The 24,604-nt window shown below is 41.7% G+C and overlaps 1 protein-coding gene and 1 non-coding gene across 2 annotated transcripts in view; one reads left to right on the forward strand and one right to left on the reverse strand.

The window, feature by feature from the left end:
• Positions 1-24,604, reverse strand: part of Hip1 (Huntingtin interacting protein 1) — a 189,424-nt gene that overhangs the window by 143,596 nt on the left and 21,224 nt on the right. Inside the window, exon 4 of the mRNA XM_080277509.1 lies at positions 16,161-16,222. Within this exon, the coding sequence (XP_080133635.1) occupies positions 16,161-16,222 (62 nt within the window). The remainder of the gene's footprint in view (positions 1-16,160; positions 16,223-24,604) is intronic.
• Positions 11,590-11,708, forward strand: LOC145406532 (5S ribosomal RNA). The gene has a single exon (XR_013898555.1). It is a non-coding gene; the product is annotated as a 5S ribosomal RNA (ribosomal RNA).

Here is a 24,604-nt window from a genome sequence, read left to right on the forward strand (position 1 = left end):
AGTGGCCGAGATGTCATAAATCTGCCAAGCCTGGAGAAAAAACAAGACTGATCCCCAGCTAAGTTGTGTGATTGTGGTTCTGCTGAGCTTTGCTTCATGAGCAAATAACCATCATTGGTGCTTTGCTCTACTGTGCAAGAACACTAGTAGAATCACACAAGAAAGAAGAGTTATCACTGTTCCAAGAGACAAGAAAACCAGGAAGCTATAGTGGTGAGCAGTGCGTCGGGAGTACTCCATCACAACAGGCAACTCCTACTGTTTCCAAGCTGTGCGACTGTAACAAAATACCGAATCGGTGGTCATTTACCGAATTGGCACTTTTAAATGGAAAATATTATAATTTTTATCACAATATAGGCTAATGCACACCTAATTATCTGAAATCTGGTTCATAACTTGTGCTTAATATGACTTAATAAAAAACCAGGTTTTGACTGAGTTAAAATGTGCTAAAGTTAGAGGATATTTACCTTTCAGATGAACACGCATTGACATACAGTGCTCGTCAGAAGTATGGAGCGCCCTGCGTCCCTCCTGAGAAACAAACCTTTCAACATTGAAAAAACATAAAAATAATGCATTTTATTTACCTTTAGTGCTTTGTAGGGTGGCCTTTACGTTTCTTCACGGACCTGAGACGTCTTGGAAGTGAAAGGGCGAGGCTCCTGAGGTGCTGGAGCGGTATTTTGTCCCAGGAGTCACGAATGGCGGCTTCCAGCTTAGGCAGAGAGCTCACGTCCTTCCCTTGGAGACTCTTCTTTACGAGGTACCAGAGGTTTTCAATCGGGTTGAGGTCTGGGCTATTTCCTGGCCAGTCTGTCATGAATGATACCTCGCAGTCACGAAGCCAATTGGTGACCGATTTGGCCTTGTGAGCAGGTGCACCATCCTGCTGAAACACTCGTGCACCTGTTAGCTCGAAGGAGTCTGGTAAATGATCACACAGAAGCTCCAGGTAAACATCCTGATTCACTCTGAGGTTCTTGGGAAGTACAACAAGCTTCCCCAAACCCTTCCCTGAGAAACAACCCCATACCATGAGTGAATCAGGATGTTTAACAGTGCTTTCTACATACCGTGGGTCAAGTGGGTCACTACCTTTTCGTGCTCCTCTGTTACAGGTAACACTAAACGTTGCCTCATCAGACCACAACACTGACAACCATTGCTCCTCACCCCAGTTTAGATATTTATTAGCAAAGGCAAGCCTACGAATTCTCTGGCTGCTAGAGAGAAGAGGCTTTTTCACAGGCCTGTGACTTGTGTAACCAAGCTCATGCACCCTACGAGACACTGTTCTCACTGACACCTCACCAAACACTTCTGGGTTGCTCTCCTTAATTTTCCTTGCACTCACATGAGGATTAAACTCCACTGCACGTTTTAAAACATTAACAGACCTTGGGGAAGTTTTCCTAGGCCTACCAGACCTCGGTTTCTTTGTGGGAACTTCACCACTGTTTTCCTCCCGAAATCGCGCACACCAACGACGCACTGTCGATCGTGCCACACCAACCAATTCACTAATTTCCTTTGTCTGGTGGCCTGCCTCCTTTAGAGCAATGATCTGGGATATGATTTCACTCGATAGTTCACGGGTAGGTGCCATAACAAAGTTTTAAAGGCCAAAACACTGTGGGACACTCGGTAAAAAATGGCGCAATTTGAGAGGGACACTCGGCGGAGTTCCTCTCTCTCAGGCAGCCCGTGGGCAACTGAGGCGGGACCCAACCAGCGTGTCGGAAGGCCTCAGGCTACCGTGACGTCATGCTCGGAGCTCAAACTTGTGGCTCAATTCTTACCCCCAAAAATGGGTGATTCTTTTTGGGCCATAAGTATTGCGCGCCCGGCGGACAACGCTGAATACTTCTGACGAGTACTGTACTTCCATTTTCCATAAATACTGACTTAAAGCACAAATTTATGTATCTGCACTGTACATCAATATTTACACAAAATGGAAGTCTGTCAACGTGAGTTGTCAACCTAGAGGTGAAAAACTTCCACTAATTTTAGCAAATTTTTGCTTTGAATCCTGTTTTTTTTTTTTAAGTAAAAGTAATAAATTTGATGGATGGAGAATATAAGAAAGTATGGATCAGTTGGCTCAAGAATCACGTGGGTAAGACTGAAAGCTGGAGCACAAATGTGGGCGACTGTGTGCTTGTATGTGCCAACGCAAGATCGTGCAAGCAGAGTGAGAGAAGAGTTCTGGACAAATGTGGAAGTGCGCATGGAAAAGTTTGAAAGCAATGAGTGTTTTTGATCGGAGATATGAATGGAAAAGTAGGGAATGTGAAGGTGGATGAAGTGGCTGGTGAGTGGGGTGTGCCTGCAGAGATGGTTGGGAATGGCAGTGCTTTAGTGGACAATTGTGTCGGGAGGGGGTTGGTGATAAGTAATTCCCTCTTCGGACACAAAATGACCCATAGGTATACGTGGCGAGTGATGAGAAGGGTGGGTGGTGAACTGAATGAACGGAAGGCAATGTCTGATTATGTGTCTGTGGAAGAAAGGATGAGAAGGTGTGTAATGGATGCAAGAGTATACAAAGGCTGGGGGAGTGGACTTTCTGCCAGAATCAAAGTCCAAATGAAATGGAGAAATAGAAGAAGGGAAGGACAGGAGGAAGTAGTTCATACAAGGAGGGTGGAAAAGTTACAAGAGGAGGGAAAAAAGGCAGAATATAAGAAGGAAGTGGAGAAGCAATTGGGTAAATATGGACTGGAGCAGATGGGGGACGTGAAAGGTGTGTGCAAGATATTCAATTGGAGTGTGGGGTGAGAAGATGAAAGGTGGTGCAGGGAACAGCACAGTGGAATGAAAAGGTGAGAAAGGCTATGGGACGTAAGAAGAAAGCATATAGTGAGTGGATGAGAAACGGGCGCGGAAGAAGTTGAAAGACGGAAGAGATATGCAGAGAGGAAGAGAGAGGTAAAAAGATTAGTAAGAGAGAGTAAGAAGAAAGTGGATGAGAAATTTGGAAGAAATTTGAATGTAAAACGGAGGGAATGTAAGAAAATGTTCTGGAAAGACATAAAGAGAGTTAGAGAAGGTGCCAGAGAAGTTAGTTGGGGAGTGGAAGATAAAAATGGTAGATTACTAGTGGAGAAGGGAGAAAAAGTGAGCAGATGATGAGAACACTTTAAGGAATTGATGAATATAGAGAATGAAATTTGAGTGCAAGTGGCTGGGGACTGGCTGGGAGATGGAGGGATTTGAGATGAGAGGAAGAAATCAGTAGGATGGAAGTTGTGGATGCAATGAAGATAGTTAAAATGGGGAAAACCCCAGGAAATGATGGAGTGTGTGGTGGAATGCTGAAGCATGAGGGAGAGAGAGTATTTGAATGGATGTGGAAGATGTGCTGATTGGCCTGGGAGGAAGGTAGAGTCCTGGAGGATTGGAAGTCAGGTATAATTATTCCCTTGTACAAAGGAAAAGGGGAAAAAGAAGTATGTGGTAATCATAGAGGCATTTGTCTTCTTAGTGTAATAGCAAAAGTATATGGTAAGATACTTATTGACAGAGTTAGGGAAATAACTGAGGAATTAGTTGGAGAAGAACAGGGAGGTTTTAGGAAGGGCAGAGTTTGTGTAGATCAGATATTCATTCTTAGATCTTTAGTGGAAAAGTTTCTAGAGAAGGGAAAGAAGTTGTATGCAGCCTTCATGGATTTGGAGAAAGCATATGACATGGTGGATAGACAGGGATTGTGGAAAGTATTAAGAATATTATGGAGTAGATGGGAAGTTGCTGAAGGCCGTGAACAGTATGTATGAGGGTGCAAAGGCTGCAGTGGGTGTGGATAGTGAACTGAGTGAATTTTTCTATCTGAAGGTTGGATTGAAACAAGGATGTGTCATGTCTTCATGGTTGTTCAATCTGTACATGGATGGGGTTATAAAAGAGTTACAAGGTAGGGCAGTGGATGTTGGAGTGGCCCTAATGAGAAAGGGGAGTGTTTGGAAACTCCCTGTACCATTTTTTGCAGATGATATTGTGCTGTTAAATAAAGAAGAAGGGGAGCTACAAGGCATGGTGAATGAGTTTGGGAGTGTGTGTAAGAAACAATCTAAAGGTGAATGTAGGGAAGAGTAAATTTATGGTCTTCAAGAGAAGTGAGGTCAGTGAATGTACAGTGAGGCTGGATGAGGAGGATATGGAAAATGTGAGTGCATTAAACCCGTGGATTGCGCAATTACAGTACAGTACCTTTTTCTATCTCAATATGTGATGCGCAAAAAAATGAAGGAAAAAAATTTTTTTTTTAGTTTTTGTTTATTAAAAACTTGAAGGTAAACATCTACAGCAGTATCCGGTGAAAAGAAAAAAATCTCTTTCTCTTCGTCTTTGCATAGGGCCATGCGTAAGTTTACATACGGGAGCAGTGAAAAAAAAAAATAAATAAATAAATTTTCTATTTTTTGTTTTTGTTTATTATAAACTTGAAGATAAACATCCAGGGCATCATCTGCTGAAAAGAAAAAAATTTGTCTCCCTCCATCTTTGCGTAGAGGTTGAGTTGTTTACGATGCTGCATGGCCAGCACAACCTGAGCTGTGGCTTGCAACGTGACACTACCCAGCCTGAGCTGTGGCTCTCAATCCATGGGTTAAGTACTTAGGTAGTGTGATGAGTAAGGATGGAAGTTTAGAGGATAAAGTGCTTGAAAGGGTACAACAGGGAAGAAAAGTAGCTGATTCTTTGAAAGCAGTGATAAGAAACAGGGAAGTGAGCATGGAAATAAAAAAGCTACTACACGACAGTATTGTGATGCCAAATCTAACGTATGGAAGTGAAGATTGGTCCTTGTTGGAGGGACAGATGTCAAGAGTGAGGGCAGTGGAAATGAGTTACTTGAGAGGAGCATGTGGAGTCACATGGAGAGACAGACAAACAAATGAGGAAATGAAGGAGCATTGTGGTGTGGATGTGGATGTGATAGGAAGTGTTAGGAGAATCACACTGAGGTGGTTTGGCCATGTGGAGAGGATGGAGAGTGAGAGACTGACGAGGAGATTGTATGTGAGTGAGGTGTAAGGGGGAGAGGGATGGGGAGACCAAGGAGGAGATGGAGGGATAGAGTGAAGAGGCATATGAGAGAGAGGGGTGTGAGCTGGGAGCAAGGAAATGAAATGGCAGGGGACAGGGTGACATGGAGGCTAATTGTTTGTTTCCACCCCTTACAGGATTAAGGCATCTGGCAATAGATAGACAGATAGATAGAAACAAATTTTTGACCGGATTTCAGATAATTAGGTGTGCATGAACCTATACTGTGATAAAAATTACAACAGCCTAACATATACACCTTAACCTAACCAAACAGTCACATGTCATGCAAAATCAACTCTAACTTTGCTTAAGTCATTGGTAGAGATGTGAAAATCATATTCTCCAGATCAAACTGGCCATTACTAAAAAGATGTTCAAACATCATCAGTACATAAGACCAAGAAATCAGACAGCCACATACTCCGCAGAGGTACTGTATAGCTGACCATGGTCAGGCCTATCAACAAGGAAAAAACATTGAAATATTTTGGTCTTTGTGACACTTCCCGATGTATTACTGCCAAATTTCAAGGCCATCTGCCCCTGAAGTCAGGACCTAGCAATACTGATAATGATTCAGTTCATATATTACTTCATTACAACTGTATCAAATCTAACGTCGTGCTACCAAGTTGTCCTACAGGTACATGGTTGTCACAAGGTTTGCCATCACTAAGGTACTATCTATCTATCTATCTATTGCCAGACGCCTCAATCCCGTTTGGGGTGGCCACAAACAAATCGCCTCCAAGTCGCCCTGTCCCCCGCCATTTCACTGCCCTGCTCCCAACTCACATCCCCCTCTCTCATATACCTCTCCACCCCATCCCTCCATCTCATCCTCGGCCTCCCCCTCCCTCTTCCCCCCTCCACCTCACTCACATACACTCTCTTCGTCAGTCTTTCACCCTCCATCCTCTCCACATGGCCAAACCACCTCAGTGTGTTCCTCATAACGCTTCCTATCACATCCACATCCACACCACAACGCTCCTTTATATCCTCATTCGTCAGCCTGTCTCTCCATGTGACTCCACAGGCTCCTCTTAAATAACTCATTTCCACTGCTCTCACTCTTGACTAATCTCTCTAAAACCAACAAAACTCTTTACTAAAGCACAAACACAACATACTTCATCTTTAAGAGAGCTATCACACTAAGTCTTACATACATAGCATGAAAATACAGGTGAACCTCGATATATGATACCCCTATATCCGATACCTTGGTTTAACGATGAGGGTAGAAATACCACCATACCCCGTCTAACAATGGCCAAACCTCAGTTTAACAATGGGTTTTTAAATTCATTTTTTTACCAATTTTGATGATATTTGAGACTAAAATTTTGTTTCAGTTGATTTATAAACTGCTCTTACATTCAGATTAATGTGCTTTAGCCATAGGTGGGGTGAACATTGTCATTTTGGGGTACAGTTTACAAAGCTTGATTTTTTCCAGACTTATATTTGACAATTTTCAGATTTATTTGTTGGTTTTAGTTAGTTTTTTACAAGTGATAGCCTTAGGTTAGCTTCCTTTACAACTGTTAGGCCATTTAGATTGGCTTTAAACTTGTTTTTGGACTCATTTAGATGGGTTTAGGACTTGGTTGGGGGGGAAACCCAAGGCTCTAAAATGCATCCCTATATTTTACATGTTAAACCTATCCTGAGATATGATACCCCGCTTGACGATGGGTTTTAACCTAACCAATTCCATCGTTAAACAGGGGTATACCTGTAACAGCTGAACATCACGGAAATCTTATCTGTACTGGGGTACGAATCCCAGACATTGTTGTGAATGGCAGTCATCTGTGGTCCTGGCATGGGTTATTATGTCACTGCGAGGGTGCATGTTTCATGCAAGGTATGATAATCTACAACTTTGACTGACTATTTTTTTTTTTATAAATATCAAATCGGAGAGGGAAAAAATGATATTCTGATGATTACGAGTGACCATTTTATTATTTTATGAAATGTACACGACTGTCAACCAGTCCACTAAGAGTTTACTGTACTATTTTTGTATGCAATCTTCTAGATTTTTTGTGCTTTGCTACACTGGTGATTTTTGACTAGTTCTGTCACGTATGTTAGTGTTGTGCTTACAGTTCTCACAGGGTTTTGAATTCAACAAGCTTTCTGCTATAGTTTGGGCAAGAATATAATAATAAACCTTTCTGATAGGCTAACTGCAGCATCAGTGTTCCTTATCATCTTCAAAGTAAAAATATCAGCCGCAATGTTCACTTTTATAAATACTTTTACTGCTTTGAATTACAGACAAACCCTGATTTACGATACCTCTAAATGCGATACCCCGGAATAGTGATGGGGGTAGAAATACCACCCTACCTCGCCCATCGTAGGCCTACCCCTGGTTGTGTGATGGGTTTTGATGTTTTTTAACCGATTTTGATGATATTCTAGACTTAAATTTTGTGTTCAGGTTGATTTATAAACTGTTTTTAGACACAGATTAACGTGTTTTAGTTTCCTGTAAGCCAAGAAACCATTTACAATGCTGGGTGGTAACCATATAACCAAACCATACGTGCTCCCTATGTGTCAACAAGTGGGTTGGTGGAGGGTTGGTGCCCCTCCCTGTAAAACAACTAACTCAGTGTCAAATGGCCACCCTTTACGGGATTATGGTGTCTGGCAATAGATAGATAGATAGATAGAAATAGGTGGAGTGAACACTGTCATTTGGGGTACGGATTCTTGCCCATCAGACAAGGTACAAAACAGTGTGGACAGGTAGGTGACTCAACAAAGAATATTTCATGTCTGACCATTGAACATCTCACCCATCACAGAATACATAATAATAATTTTAAATATAATAATAAAAATTATGAAATCCTTAAAGAGTAAATATTTCAGGTACTGATGAAAAATGTGACCGATAAATCACGTGTTTACATTCAGGCTGTTCATGGCAAAATGTCTTGAAAATACAAAGGAATTTCTAAGTAACTATTGGAAAATAAGAGAGAAGAATATAAAGGAGCTCAGCAGCCAGAACAGTAACTAAAATGACATAAAGAGGGGCCATTGAAAAGGCTATCCTGATCGCATCATCAACTGATAAATAATGTGTTTACATTTGGGTTGTTCAAGGAAAAACGCTTTGAAAATACAAAGGAATATCTAAATAAATGTTCAAAAATAAGAGAGCAAAATATAATGGAGCTCAGCAACCACAAGAGTACCTAAAACGACGGAAAGAGGGGCCATTGAAAAGACTATCCCAATCGCATCATCAATCGATAAATCCTGTGTTTATACTCAGGTTGTTCAAGGGAAAATGCTTTGAAAATACAAGGGAATTTCTAAATAAATGTTGGAAAATAAGAGAGAAGAAAATTAAGGAGTTCAGCAACCAGAACAGTAACTAAACGCCATTGAAAAAGCTATCCTGATCACATTCCCTGTCAAAGGAATTCCCCATCAAAACATCAATGATTCTACATCACAACAATATGCACCTTGGATGATTTTGCATCATTCATACATTATTATTATGCATAACAGATGTTTATTTGTCCCGGGACCATCTGATGGTGGGATTGTACACAATGCTGCTTCATCTTCTCTATAGAGTTTGAATACAAGACAAAGACTGAATTCTCCAGTGATCTTGACTGCATACAAGTGAGACAGGCACTAGTTTAAGGCTTAGGTTAGCTTCTTTTACAGCTGTTGGGCCATTTAGATTGGCTTAAACCTTTTTTTGGACTCATTTGGGTGAGTTTAGGACTTGGCTAGGGGAGAAACCAAAGGCTCAAAAATGCATCCCTATACTATAGTTTACATGTTAAATCTACTGAGATACGACACCCTGCCTAGCGTGTGTGTGTGTGTGTGTGTGTGTGTGTGTGTGTGTGTGTGTGTGTGTGTGTGTGTGTGTGTGTGTGTGTGTGTGTGTGTGTGTGTGTGTGTGTGTGTGTGCGTGTGTGTGTGTCCGACTCTGGACAAAGGCTTCAGAGCCCATATGTCGGGGGCAGTAGCCTATCCCAAGGCCCAGTAGTCCAAATACTCCTCCACATGTCACCACTTCAGCGCTAACACCGACCATCCATACTGAATACATGCTAGGGCTGTCTCATACAGGACTTGGGTACTGGTATTAGTGGGGGTATTTTTATGACATGTCGGCGGGTCATCTGGTAGATCAGTAAAGTCTGCTTTTTATGAAATTCAAATCCTTAAACTGTTCCCTGCCCCAGCTGGGATTCAAACCTGGGTCCATTAGGACTGCAGGCTGCCTCTCTACCGATTCAGCCAAAGCCTCCCCCAACTGCATTGTTAAACAGGGTTTGCCTGTCCAAATAAATCCACAGTACTGTAGTTGCTGTGCTCTGCGAGGTTATACTGTATGCATTATCCATCCATCATTCAATTCTTTATTAGTCCACCAGAAGTGAAGGAGCCCAGGGCTAAGCTACTCAGTCCAGACAAGTAAGATGACTGACCAATTACTAACCATGAGCTGAATAATCCATCCATCCAAAATCCAATCCTATGTTGCCCCATGAGGAACGTAGGAACCCGAGGCTAGGCAAGTTGGTCCTGACATTTAAAATTATGTGAACAATGAACCCCACCCACCTCACCTCCTGGATGTACACCCTCATAGGCTACACCTGGCTGCAGAGCCCGATCCTATCTATCTATCTACTGCCAGACGCCATAATCCTGTAGGGGATGGCCACAAACCAATTGCCTCCATCTCACTCTGTCCCCTGCCATTTCACTGCCCTGTTCCAAGCTCACACCCCCTTGTCTCATATACCTCTCCACTCCATCCCTCCATCTCATCCTTGGCATCCCCCTCTCTCTCCCCCCCTCCACCTCATTCACATACAATCTTCTTGTCAGTCTCTCACTCTCCATCCTCTCCATATGGCCAAACCACCTCAATGTACTTCTAACGCTTTCTATCACATCCACATCCACACCACAATGCTCCTTCACTTCCTAGTTTGTCAGTCTGTCTCTCCATGTAACTGCACATGCTCCCCTCAACTAACTCACTTCCACTGCTCTCACTCTTGATTTGTGTCCCTCCAACAAGGTCAAAACTTCACTTCCATACTTTTGAGCTGGTATCACAATACTGTCATGCAGCAACTTTTTTATTTCCATGCTCACTTCCCTGTTTCTTTTAATTGCTTTCAAAGAACCAGCAACTTTTCATACTTGTTGTACACTTCAAGCACTTCACCCTCTAAACTTCCATCCTTCCTCATCTCACTACCCCAGTACTTAAATGCACTCACATTCTCCATTTCCTCCTAATCAAACCTCACTGTACATTCAGTGACTTCATTTCCCTTGAAGACCATAACTTTATTCTTCCCTACATTCACCTTTACATTCTGTTTCTTACACACTCTCCCAAACTCATGCACAAAGCCTTGCAGTTCCCCTTCATCCTCACTTAACAACACAGTATCATCTGCGAACAACAGTACAGGGAGTTTCCAAACACACTGCCCCCTCTCACTAGGGGCACCCCAACATCCACTCCCCTACCTTGTATCTCTTCTATAACCCCATCCATATACAGACTGAATAACTGTACAGACATGATACATCTATGTTTCAATGCAATCTTCACACAAAAAAATTCATCAGTTCACTGTCCATACGCCTCACTTCAGCCTTAACACCCTCATATGTACTTTTCATGGCATTGAACAGCTTCCCAATAACTCCATATATTCTTAATATTTTACACAATCCTTGTCTATCCACCCTGTCACATGCTTTCTCCAAATCCTTGAAGGTCACCTACAACTTCTTTCCTTGCTCTTGAGACTTTTGCACTCAAGACCTAAGAATGAGTGATTTACACAACCTCTTCCCTTCCTAAAACCTCCCTGTCCTTCTCCAACTAATTCCTCAGTTATTTCCCTAATTCTGTCAATAAGTAACCTACCATACAGTATACTTTTCCTACTACAGTAGGAAGACAAATGCCCCTATGATTACTACACACTTCTTTTTCCCTTGTACATGGGAATAGTTATACCTGACTTCCAATCCTCCAGGACCCTACCTTCCTCCCAGGCCAATCTGCACATCTTCCATACCCATTCCATTACTATCTTTCCCCAATGCTTCAGCATTTCACCATACATTCCATCAATTCCTAGGGATTTCCCCCTTTTGACTTTCTTCATTGCTTCCACAATATCCATCCTACTAATTTCTTCCTCTCTTCTCAAATCCCTCCCCCTCCCAGCCATTCCCCAGCCACTTACATTTACATTATTTTCATTCTCTATGTTCAAGAATTCCTTAGCCCCTTACCCACAGGCTGCCACTACCGTGATGCTTGTTACAAAAGTACCATACCATGGGGCGTCACTTCTTGTGATCCAGGGATTTTTTAACCCTTTGAGATTCTTATGACTATTTCGATCGTCTTTTCAAATCCAACCTCAGAGAGTCCAATGACGCTTTTCATCATCATTTTACGAAACTTTTGTAAAATATTCAACATAAATTGTGAACGGCCATACCACGTTGAGTACACTGCTTCCCATCCGATCAGCGAAGTTAAGCAACGTTGGGTCTGGTTAGTACTTGGATGGGTGACCGCCTGGGAACACCAGATGCTGTTGGCATAACGTTCTCCCTACGTGTCAAGTGAGGTTGGTGGAGGAGTAGTGTCCCTCCCTGTAAAACAATTAACTTTAAGCCTTGGCCACCCCGTTTGGGATACATGGCGTCTGGCAATGAATGAATGAATGAAAAATTGTGTTTACTCATCATAACAAAGAGGCTCAAACATGATGTCACGAATGGCTGCTCTATGCGTGGTGGTACTGCACAGCTGGTCTGACTCATGGCTTTGTATCTTTATAACTTTATTCTTGGTGAATATTTTTCTACAGCAAGGTATAAAATTTTTCGTTTTTTCCTAACTTCAACTCGTCATTTTGACTTTTTATTTTCCTTAATTTCCTTTTATGAACAAACTATGATAAAGTACAACTATTCAGCTTCAAAATAACACCTTGACCAGCATCCTATCATAAAAAGTGTATTTACACTGACCGATCAAAGAAAAACATCGCGAAACGAATGTGGCTGAGACTAAAATAAAGTTGTGCATCTCTTTTCTTTCGCTTTACTGCACAATGAAATGCAAGTACTACTATAATCTATATATCATTGTAAAGGTAATTTATTGTATTTTTGCCTGGTTTAAACTAAATTTACATATCTTTACTCGTTATTTTTTGCCGATTATTTTTCTATGGCAAGGTATAAAATTTTTGCTTTTCCCCTAACTTCAACTCATCATTTTGACATTTTATTTTCTTTGTTCTCCTTTCTTGAAGATACTAAAATAAAGTACAACTATTCAGCTTTAAAATGACATCAAAACCAACATTCTATCATGAAAAATGGATTTACACAGAGCAATCAAAGTACAATATTGGGCCGAGAAGATGTGGGTCAGCATGAGTGGCTGACTCTAGCACAGACATAATCTGCCCTGCCCACAAACCTGATAGGGTTAAACTGTCCAGGCTTTCAAGTGCAGTCTGTATCATTTATCAGTACTGCCAGTCTGTAGCTATAGGCATCGTTGCTATGGTGGTACCATTCTTAAGTGGCGGTTTGGGTGGGGCACAAACCTCTGCACAGTGTTGCCACGTGTTCCATACCCACTATGTGAATGGCTCTGATATATGTAATAGGCATCACAATAAGATAAACACATAAGAATATATTGGTAAAGTGTGTATTATAATATATGAAAGAACAGTAAACTTATTATGCGTAAAATATTTATACGGCAAAACAGAAACATGGCATAAATATTTTACAGTGTTGCTTAAAAAAAAGTAGTCACTTTTATTGGCTGTTACCGTATTTCTGGGGTTGGTAATAATGTCATAATTATGATTATAAGATAATGTGAAGGAATGTAGTAAAAATGTCAATTTCTTAGTAAAAAAAAAAAAAAAAAAAAACATTAAACCCTCGTGAGCGGCAACACACACACACACCCAGTCCCACCTGGCCAGAGCTTCCTCTATCCTAGGCCTGTTTGGGGACACTTAAAAAAAGACGCACCAAGACTTTTACCTCCTGGGTGGTGTGGAAATAAAGTCAAATTTACAATATGTAAATTATAACGTAAAAGAAAATAACCAAAATATATCCTAAAATACCACAGACGGGAGAGAGGAGAGAGGGAGAGAGCGGGAGGGAAGGCAGACCAGGGGCAGTGTTGAGTGCAGCTGAGAGAGTGAGATGGAGGAAGGGAGGGAACGAAGGAAGGAGAGAGTGATTGAATGAAAACAAATCATGGCGCCACAATAGTGAGGTCATCTGGCGCCACAGGTAAAACAATAATATTTTTAAATATAAATAGATATAATAAAAACAAAATAAAGAAATGAAAGCACACGTTTATGTCACTCATAAAAGAAACAAAATTCCCAAGGTTGACGCACATCTCCTCCCAGGAGAGAGAGGCATCGTGGGTATGGAAAACGTGGCAACACTGTACAGAGGTTCGTGCCCCACCCAAACCGCCACTTAAGAATGGTACCACCATAATACAAGTACTGCTAGTACTCACATCCAGTGTTACCAATTTAGCCATTTTTCCATTTGCCTCGCCTCCCCACCTCCCCTCCCTTACCCACTCCCCTGCCTAGCTACAGTCTGGCCAGGCAACGCAACTCCCGGCTATTTTTTTCCATTCGCTTTTTCCACTGAAATGTGCCCTATGCCCTATTCTTATACAAAAAAAAATATATATATATATATATATAAAAGGGAAAAGCCTAACTCACACTGCCATTGGTCATGAAGTAGCTAATTTATCACCTGGCAACACCCCACGTGCAGTTGGTCGCTAATTTTCCCTGTTCATTACCCACTGAAATGTCCCTTATGGCCTATTCTCATATTAAAAAAAAAAGAGAAAAAGCTAAGTGATACTTCCATTGACCTGAAGTAGCTAATTTATCGTGTATTGTCTAGATTTCCTGCTATCCCCGCGGGAGGGGCATGGCGCAGTCCAGCCATCCCTGCAGACATGGGGTTAAAGTATTCTCTCCATCTGCTCACTTTTTCTTCCTTCTTCACTAGCAATCTACCATTTTTACCTTTCACTCCCCGACTAACTTCTTTACCACCCTGTCTAACTCTAGCTACCTCTTTCCAAAACATTTGCTTAAATTTCCTCCACTTTTCACTCAAATTCCTTCCAAATTCCTCATCCACTCTTTTCTTACTCTCTCTAATTTATCTTTTCACTCTCCCTTCCTCTCTACATATGTCTCTCTTCGGTCTCTCAATTTCCTCCATGCCACTGTTTCTCATCCACTCACTATATGCTTTCTTATTTTGTGCCATAGCCTGTCTCACTTCTTCATTCCACCGTGCTGTTCCTTGCATCCCCTTTCGTCTTCTCTCCACCCCACACACCACCTCACATGCTGCACAGATTTTTTCTGTGAATATGTTGCACGCATTTGCCACATTCCCCAGCTACTCCAATCATATTTACCCAATCACTCCTCCACTTCTCTCTTATATTCTGCCTTTTATCCATCCTCTTGCAACCTTTCTACCCTCCTTGTATGAACTACCTCCTGTCCTTCCCTTCTTCTATTCCTCCATTTCATTGGAACCTTTGACTTTTGCCACCATTGAGACCACTCCCCCAACCTCTATGTGCTCTTGCATCCCTCACACACCTCATTCTATCATCCAGACACACATAATCATCGCCTAATATTCACTTACTTCAGCATCCACCCTTCCCATCACTCACCACATATACCTGTGGATCATTTTGTGTCTAAAGAGTGTACTGGCTATCACCAACCCCCTCCCTGCACAAATGTCCACTAGAGCACTGCTATTCTCATCCACTTCTGCAGACACACCCCTCACCAACTGGTCCATCCACCTTCACATTCCCTACTTTTCCATTCATATCTCCAATTAAAAACACTCTCATTCCTCTCAATCTTTTCCATGCACGGTTCCACATTTGTCCTGAACTCTTCTCTCACTCTACTTGCATAATCTTTTGTTGGTGCATACACACACACAATCGGTCACATTTGTAGTCTAACTTTCAATCTTACCCATACAATCCTTAAGCCAACTGATCCATACTCTCTTATATACTCCTTACATCTCTTGCACACACCAATACACACTCCTCAATTTGACCTCTCATTCTCACCCACTCCCACGCATATACCCCATCCATACTCCCATTTTCTCACTCTCACCTCTCCATTTGGTCTCAGTTATTCCACATACATCCACTTTTGCATCCCTGAACACCTGGACAATCTCTCTCTCTTTTACCCCATCATTTGCACCCCTTACATCCCATGTTGCAATCCGTACCATGCCATCTGTTGGTCAGTCCTGGTCCGAGGCTTCTTGTTCATATTTATAGTTAGTTGTTTTCCGGGGAGGGGCACTAACCCTTCACCAACCCACTTGTTGTCATGCAGGGAACACATATTGGTTGATTATACGGTTACCACCCAGCGCTGTCAATGATTTCTGGTTTACGGGAAATCATTTGGTTTCCCACTCAATGCAGAGATACCCTAAAAACATAGAGGGTGGATGATGGGCACTCCCACCTACCACCTGATCCCACTGTACTAAAAGGCATTCATTTGGTAGTACAGGTATAGTTACTACCCTGTGAAGTAAATGGTTTCCTGGGCTACAAGATACAATTTGACTTGTCATTCAGTGTAGAGTCACTTGAAGACAGCACATCAAGTGAGTGGATGGTGGGTAAAGTGTTATGTTATACTGCCAATAAATATATGCCTGTGGAGTTGTTTATTTAGCTTACTAACTTTAATATTATAACCCATATTGACAAAAAAAAAAAAAAAAAAAAAAAAAAAAAAAAAAAAATTGTCACAAAGCTTTTAAAGGAATCACTGTCTCTGAAAAGTGTGCCTACATAAATCTCAGAGTGCCTGGAAATCTGGATGCATAAATCACAATATTAGAGATTCCACAGTACTTGAAACACTGAAGCTGGTGATACAATGCATGTAAAAGCATACCTGCTTCATAGAGGTTTAAGATACACTCCATGTACTCCAGCATCTCAACAGCCAACCCAAAACTGCAAGGAGAAAACTAGATTAAATGAAGAAAGCACTGCATTTTTCAACAAACATGGACAAATCAAGTACAGTATAAAATAAAAACAAATACTGTCCTGATTCAGTATAACTTAACTAATTCCATCCATCATCCAATCCTATGTTGCCCTGTGAGGAGCCTAGGAACACAGGGCTTGGCAAGTTGGTCCTGACATATAAGATGAGAGTGACCAGCCTCACTCATCCCTAAGTGGAATAACATGAGCAATAAACCCTAACCGTCCCTTGGATGTAAACCAACACAGGCTCAATCCAACTGATGCACCTTAATTACCCACTAAACCACTAGACGCAATAATTTGGTTATATGGTTACCGCCCAGCATAGTAAATGGTTTCCTGGTGTACAGGAAACCATTTGGCTTGTCACTCAGTGTAAAGTCACCCATAGGCAGAAGGAAGAGGAAAGACTGAAGGAAAGAAAGACAGAAGAGGGAGTGAAAAGTCACCCATAGGTAGAAGGAAGTGGAAAGAATGAAGGAAAGAAAGATGGAAGAGAAAAGAAGGAAAAGAGGAAAGTGCAAACACCGAAAGCAGCACTACATTGAGTGAGTGGACAGTGAGCACCCCCACCTACCACTAATAACTTAACTTGTTTAACCCCTCTGTGAGGCAATTCGGAATCCGCAGATATGCCCCGGGAGGCAAAAGTTTCGGGAAATTTGAGAAGTCATATTTTTATGATTTATGTGTTTGGGATGATGGATAATGATGAAATATCAACAAAAATAATAAAATGAATATATTTTACCTGCCCATTACTGAAGGTACAGCCGATGAATGCAGTATGGGTAATCCATGAGGAAGCCACAAAACGTAAATAAACACAACTTTTTTCCATCTGTTGTTTTCACTTATAGTTTGAACACAACATTCTTTTCTTATTAGAAAAACATTTCTTGCTTCTGTGTACAATTATTTAAAAAAAAAAAAACTTGTTTCCATATTTTAAAAAATTGCAATTTCAACTTTTGAACTTTACTTATGCCACCAGTAATAAGAACAGAACTTATTTCCTCTCATTCAACAAAACTTATCTTCTTGTTCTTATAGTTTGAACAGAACATTCTTTCCTTATTAGAAAAAAACTTATTTCTTGCTTCTGTGTACAATTATTTTCAAAACACATAATCAAGAATTTCACACACAAAAAAAAAAAAAAAAAAAAAAAAAAGAAAAAAAAAAAAAAAAGAAAGAAACAGAGAAAATACTCCATTTCAGAACTGTTTTTGTCTACACCAGCAGCCCTTGTCACTCCACTGTGAGTTGCATCAAATCTATAGCAATTTGGTATGAATCTATCACCATTTGCCCAGATAAACCCAGATCCACCAGCATTACCAGTACCACCAGGCCTACGGGGAGGGTCACACACCTTGGGGTCATCATCAGCATCTTCATCATCACTTAGGTCTGAATCATCATCACTCTCGTCACTCAAGGAAATAAATCCATCACTGTCACTGTCTGCCATCCTCTCACCGTCACTACCACTCCCCTGCTCATCACTATCGTACTGCAAACCTGGCGATAACTTACGTTTCACTCCAATACTACTCACTGATACCCCAGAGGTTGATGGAGTTTGTATATCACTGTGTGAAAATCCTTCAAAATCGGTGATGTCATGCACTTCCCTCTCTTCACCGAGTCTACTAGTCACTTCAGAGTTCTCTAAGTTGCTGTTCAGTTCTGCCATATCATCTGAAGCCCGTGTTGAGGGCAAAAAATGAAGATTTCCCTCTAACTCCATGATAAACACAATCATGTTGCCTTAACCCTGCATGTGTGCAGACGTGAAAAAAAATCGGCCACATGTACTGTTATTATAGCATATTTTTGAAGCATTTTGGGCATATATTTGTTTGTAGAAAATTATGTTACGATTTATGAGTCATTTTTAGGTAATTATTTGAGCATACAATGTGAAAAAAAAAAAAAAAAAAAAAAAAAAAAAAAAAACCACCCCAAAACCCGGTACATTTGTACCGGCAGGTTTGTTTACATATGACATCAGAGCCCAGACCACTCTGAGTGCAACACGGAAGGTGGGGAGTATCAAACGATGTCACCCGTCACCTGAGGCTCTTTTACTCATAAGTCCCGAGCCGGTATCCATCAAGAGAACCCGTCTTAAGGCCCGACCCGGACTTAAAGGGTTAACCCCTTAACCACGGTGTGTCACTTTCGTGACGCTTGGGAGCAAGGGATCATACCACAGGGCATCACTTTTGTGATTCTGTGTTATTTTGAATTCGCCCAGGCTTTCAAGTGGTAGCTTGTATCATCTATCAGTACTGCCAATGTCCAACACTAGTCAGCACTCCTAATCTCATCTGTACTCCCATCCATTGTTGACAATTTAGCCATTTCTCCCCGTTCTTGACTCCCATCCCTACCTCCCCTCCATTACCCTTTCCTCTCGCCTGCCCGGCCGTGCTACGCTAATTAAATCTTCCCTGGAATTTTCCACTGATTTCATCCATTGAAATAAGCCCTATGCCCTATTCTTATACCAAATAATATATACAAAAAAGAAATAAGGTAAGTGAGAGTGCCATACACCTAGAATTGGCTAATTATCACCTGACAATACCTCACGTGCACTCGTTCGCTAATTTTCACTGTTTATTTCCCCTTGAAATATGCAGTATAATCTATTCTCGTAATAAAAATATATATAAGAAAGGAAGGGAGAAGCCTAAGTGATATTTACATTCACCTGGAACTACCTAATTATTGCAGGCCACCACACTGTATTCTACGCTAAGTAAATCTTCCCTGGAATATTCCACTGATTTCATCCATTTAAAGAAGCCCTATGCTCTATTCTTATACCAAATAATATATACAAAAAAGAAATAAGGTAAGTGATAGTGCCATACACCTGGAATTGGCTAATTATCACCTGACAACACCTCACGTGCACTCGTTCGCTAATTTTCCCTGTTTATTTCCCCTTGAAATATGCCGTATAATCTATTCTCGTAATAAAAATATATATGAGGAGGGAAGGGAGAAGTCTAAGTGATATTTACATTCACCTGGAACTACCTAATTTATAATGTATTGTCTAGATTTCCTGCCAATCATTTTATAGCTATATATTAGCAGCTCTCACGAGGCTGACGTTGGCAGTAATGCACTCTCCCTAGGTAGGCCACCCCGGCCCATCAGTATCAGTTTACTGTCATCTTTCAAGGTGAAAGTACATCGGATTCGCGCCTGCTAGATTCCGCCGCTTTTTAGCTCCATGCAAAGGGCCCTGTGACCTCTACCCCCTACTAAACCTCGTGTGGAAAGAGATAAAGGGCTGACAAATGATAGAGAGTGACTACGATTTTTCTGGTGAGTAAAACAGTGCAAAACAGTGCAAGTGGAATTGTAAATAATGTGTAAACAGCAAGTGAAAGCAAGGAATATAAATACAAGTGAACAGTGGAAAATAGTTTTATAAGTTACTGCAAGTGACAGTGCCTAACACAGTGTAAATAAAATAGAAATGTAAATAATGTAAATAAATTAGAGCACGTAAATAGAAATGTAAATGAGTAGTATTATAAGAATACGAGTATATATACTATAATATAAGTGAAAGTTTCACTCTAGCATGTATGAATACTATGAGATATGAGAGTGAAGGTGAAAGTGACATTCACTCTCAACGCTAGTATACAGGACGAGAAAGTGAATGCTACGTATTTTACTGAAAGAAATTGAATGCCTACAGTGACAATAAACTACTATTACTGATGGAAACTTATGGATAAAGACTGTAGATATATATGAGTGTTATATAGTAATAGAAATATAAACTGTGAGTGTTTTTATGAATAATAAATGACAGAACACCAGCGGCGAACAATGTCAAGTGGGAAGGTCATACGCCCTCGTAATTTTCATTGCTTTCACAGTGTTTTTTTTTTTTTGCAGTATGGATTCTAAACTATTTGAGAATCACAGAATAGTGTTTCTAGTGATAATATCAGGCTGTGGTAATCATATTACGGGTTGTCGGGAAGTGTAAAGTGGAGACTTCGTTACCCAACTTCAGAGGTCTCCACGAGTCCTACGGTACTCGACGAAGGCTCAACAAACACCCCAGGAGAAAGCTGAAGGTATGTGCCATAAGCATATGTGATTTTAATATTCTAGGACTAATAACTGATTTTTGGCAAATATTTTTGGAGAGTCTGTCGGAGCTCAAATATGCCCGCGGGAGCCGCAAGTCAAAGCAAAACAAGCCCGCGGTTAATCTGAATTTGTTGTGGTAGGTGGGGATGCCCATCATCCACTCACTCAATGTAGAGTGATGCCATATGAGCTCTACACTGGGTGACAAGCCAAATGGATTCCTGTACCCAGGAAACCATTTACTACGCTGGTAGTAACCATATAACCGGGGTTTCTGGCAGGGTTAAGTGCTCCCTAGATTCCTCTATCCAAAATCACTTAATCATGGCAGTCATTTCAGAGAGCCTCAGAGGACCCAATACCTGCCCAGGGCCCCAACCAAATGGGCAGACTTGCATGGCCATGTGGAATGTGAGAGGTGTGAATGAGGAGAGCAAGAGAGTGGAAGTGGTGAATGTGTTCAAGAGTGTGAGATATGCTGTGATGGCACTGTGTGAAACGAAGATGAAAGGGTGCGAAGTGGAGGAGTAGGAAGGTGTGAAATGTGTAAGATCGGGAATGAATAGGAGAGGAGGATGTAAGGAAGGAGTTGCTTTGCTGATGAAAGAGGTGTGGCAGAGTGGAATGAGAGACTCCAAATGCGTCATCTCAAGGTGTATGTATGTCAAGTTCAAGTTTGAGAAGGTGAACGTGGCAGTGATTGTTGCATATGCACCTTGTGAGGACAAGAGAGAGAGAGAGAGAGAGAGAAAGACAGGTTTTGGGAAGAGCTGGGTGAAGTAGTGGGAGAAATGCCCAGGAGCTATAAAGTGATTGTGATGGGGGATATGAATGGATGAGTAGGCACTGGTCCTGAGGATGACATAATGGGTTGTTATGGAGTACTAGGAGAAAATGATAATGGAAATCGACTAAAGGATATGTGTCAGGAGACGAGGTTGTGCATTTGTAATTCGTATTTCAAACACAAAGATAAACATAAATATACATGGTATAGAGGAAATAGGGATCGTGTTGAAAGAAGCCTGATTGATTACGTGCTCGTAGAGAGGTTGATGATGCGAATGGTTGCTGATACGAGGGCTGTGAGAGGACGACGTGGAGGTCTGCCAGATCATATGATCATGGTATGCAAGATCAAGCTGAGAGGAGTGAGGTGGATCAAGAGAAAGTGGAGCAGTCAGGGAGAAAAACTGAAAGTTGAGAAGCTGAAGATCAAAGAAATGGCAGATGATTACAGGACCAAAGGAGAGGACGAGTTAGAATCAATGAACTGGAATGAATGGGATCTGGACAGCCTGTGGAATGCATATAGGGATTGCTTAGTTAGGAATGCTAAAGTGGTGTGTGGTGTGGCAAGAATTTCAACAAAAAAGAAAGGCACAGCATGGTGGGATGAGGAGGTTAAGAGAGCGGTGGAGGAAAAGAGGAAGAAGTGGCTAAAGTGGTTGCAGGATAGGGGTTCTGTTGAAATAAGAACTGAGTATATCGACAGCAAGAAGCACGTAAAGAGACTAGTGAAGAGGGAAAAGAAGGAGGTAAATGAGGATCTGGGAAGAAAAATGAAAGCGAACTACTCTGAAAAAAGGAAGTTATTCTGAAAAGGTGCGGAAATGATGACGTGAAAGCAGAAAGAAATGTGATGGCGTGAAGGATGCAAGTGGTAGGTTACTAACCCATGGAGATGAAGTAAGGACCAGATGGAAAGAATATTTTGAAAGACTGATGAATGGAAATAGAGAGAGCAGAGCGGCTGTAAAAATGATTGGTTTTGGGGGTGTGCAGAGAAGGAATGTAGTGCCAGGAGATGTGAATGGTTTTGGAGGTGTGCAGAGAAGGAATGTAGTGCCAGGAGATGTGAATGGTTTTGGGGGTGTGCAGAGAAGGAATGTAGTGCCAGGAGATGTGAATGGTTTTGGGGGTGTGCAGAGAAGGAATGTAGTGCCAGGAGATGTGACACTCGCACAGGTGAAGAGCGCTGTGAAACGGCTGAAAAATGGGAAAGCAGCTGGGGTTGATGAGGTGTATGCAGAGATGCTTCAGTGTGGTGGACAGAATGGAATGAAGTGCTCCTTGGAGATATGTAAGAAGGCATGGATGAGTGAAACTGTGCCTGCAGAATGGAAAAAGGCTGTGATTGTATCCTTGTACAAAAATAAAGGTGAACAAATTGAGTGCAAGAATTATCGTGGTATAAGCTTGTTGAGTGTAGTAGGGAAGGTATATGGAAGAATTATTATAGAGACAGTAAGAAAGATATCAAAAGTCCTAGTGAGTGATGAACAGGGTGGCTTTAGGAGTGGCAGAGGATGTGTGGATCAAGTATTTGCAGTGAGACAGATAGCAGAGAAGGCTTGTGAGAAGGACCATAAGGTGTTTACGGCATTCATGGATCTGGAAAAAGCATAAGACAAAGCAGACAGAGAGGGATTGTGGAATGTTTTGGGCATGTATGGTGTAGATGGTAGGCTGCTAGGTGCTGTCAAAGAGTTTTTATGATGGTAGCGAGGCTTGTGTAAGGGTTAATGGGCATCTAAGTGAATGGTTCACGATCAGTGTGGGCGTGCGACAAGGTTGTGTGATGTCCCCATGGTTACTCAATATATATATATGGATGGGGTGATGAGAGAAGTAAAAACACGAGTAATAGAGAGAGGGAAGGCGTTGGTAATGAATGGTGATAGATGGAATATCTCAAATTTGTTGTATGCTGATGATGCAGTACTGCTTGCAAGTACCGGACAAGAACTTGGTAGGCTAGTGCAGAGTTTTGCTGATGTCTGTGAGCGTCATGCCTTGAGAGTGAATGTAGAGAAGAGTAAAGTTGCTGAGAGAGAAGGTGACTCCCAGTGTGATGTCACGGAGAATGGAGAGAGACTGGAATTGGTGAGAGAGTTCAAATACTTGGGTACAGTGATGGAAAAGAGAGGAAAATGTGCAAAAGAAGTTGAAAGTGGAGTGACACAAGGAAGAAGAGTAGCTGGTGCAATGAAGGCCTTGATAAGAAACTTCAATGTTGCAGCTGCATGAGGCTTACATGGGGGAGTGTTAGTGCCAACTTTAACATATGAGTGTGAGACTATGGTGTAGCATGAAAATGAAAAGTCAAGAGTAAGAGCAGTGGAGATGGGACTGCTGAGGAATATACGTGGAGTACAGAGGGTGGATAAGATACGAAATAATGTGATTCATGAAAGGTGTGGAGTGAAGAAGTCGGTAGACACCAGAATCGAACAGAGCATCCTGAGATGGTATGGTCATGTGGAAAGAATGAATAAAATAGAGTGGTGAAAAAGGTATACCTGAGTGAATCTGAAGGAGGGAGGAGGCGAGGTAGGCCAAGGAGAAGGTGGAGAGATATGGTGGATGAGTGTCTGAGGAAGAGAGGTTTGGAAGTCAGTGAGGCTAGGGAACTGACAAGAGATCGAGCTGGCTGGATGAATGTTGTGAGAAGTGCATGATCAGGGATTTTGGCACCCCTTGTGAGCCTGGCAGCGTCCGGATTCACTGAATCGGATATGTTTGTGTGAGGCTACAGAATGTGGTGAATGTTTTTGGTGTATCCGGTAGAGTCAGGATTCCGGGGGCTTGAATGATAAGTAAATGGAAGTGTGGCCTATTTGGATTGGGAAAGTTTGTGCTGTCTGGACACTGCTACTCCTCACCCTGCCCTTGGGTGGGAAAGGAGGTCTGGATAACGATGATGATGATCAAGTACCATACTACTATGATGCAGAACTGTACAATCATGCAAGTTTCATTAACAATAACAAACAATCACTTTCATTTACAGTGAATGGGCAGTGCAGAGGTTTGTTTGACCATATACTCTCCCCTTCCCCCCGACTCTGGGCATAGGCTTCACAGCCTGTTACGAAAGCTCAGCAGTCCTCCTACATCCATACACCTCCACATGTCACCAATTCGGCACTAACACCCACCATCCATACCGAATACATGCTAGGACTGTCTCGTACAGGACTGGTGTACTGGTATTAGCGAGGGTATTTTAACATGTCAGCGGGTCGTCTAGTAGATCAATAAAGTCTGCTTTAACGAAATTCAAATCCTTAAACTGTTTCCTGCCCCAGCGAAGAATCAAACCTGGGTCCAATAGGACTGCAGGCCAACTCTCTACTGATTTGGCCACTGCCTCCCCCTAAATTGTGATATTCAAGGTGGGATCAAATGAAGCTTGGAGGACAAGGG

This window comes from Coenobita brevimanus, chromosome 70 (assembly GCF_032717465.1).
Source record: "Coenobita brevimanus isolate Jiangsu-jjx chromosome 70, ASM3271746v2, whole genome shotgun sequence".
Classification (NCBI taxonomy): domain Eukaryota; kingdom Metazoa; phylum Arthropoda; class Malacostraca; order Decapoda; family Coenobitidae; genus Coenobita; species Coenobita brevimanus.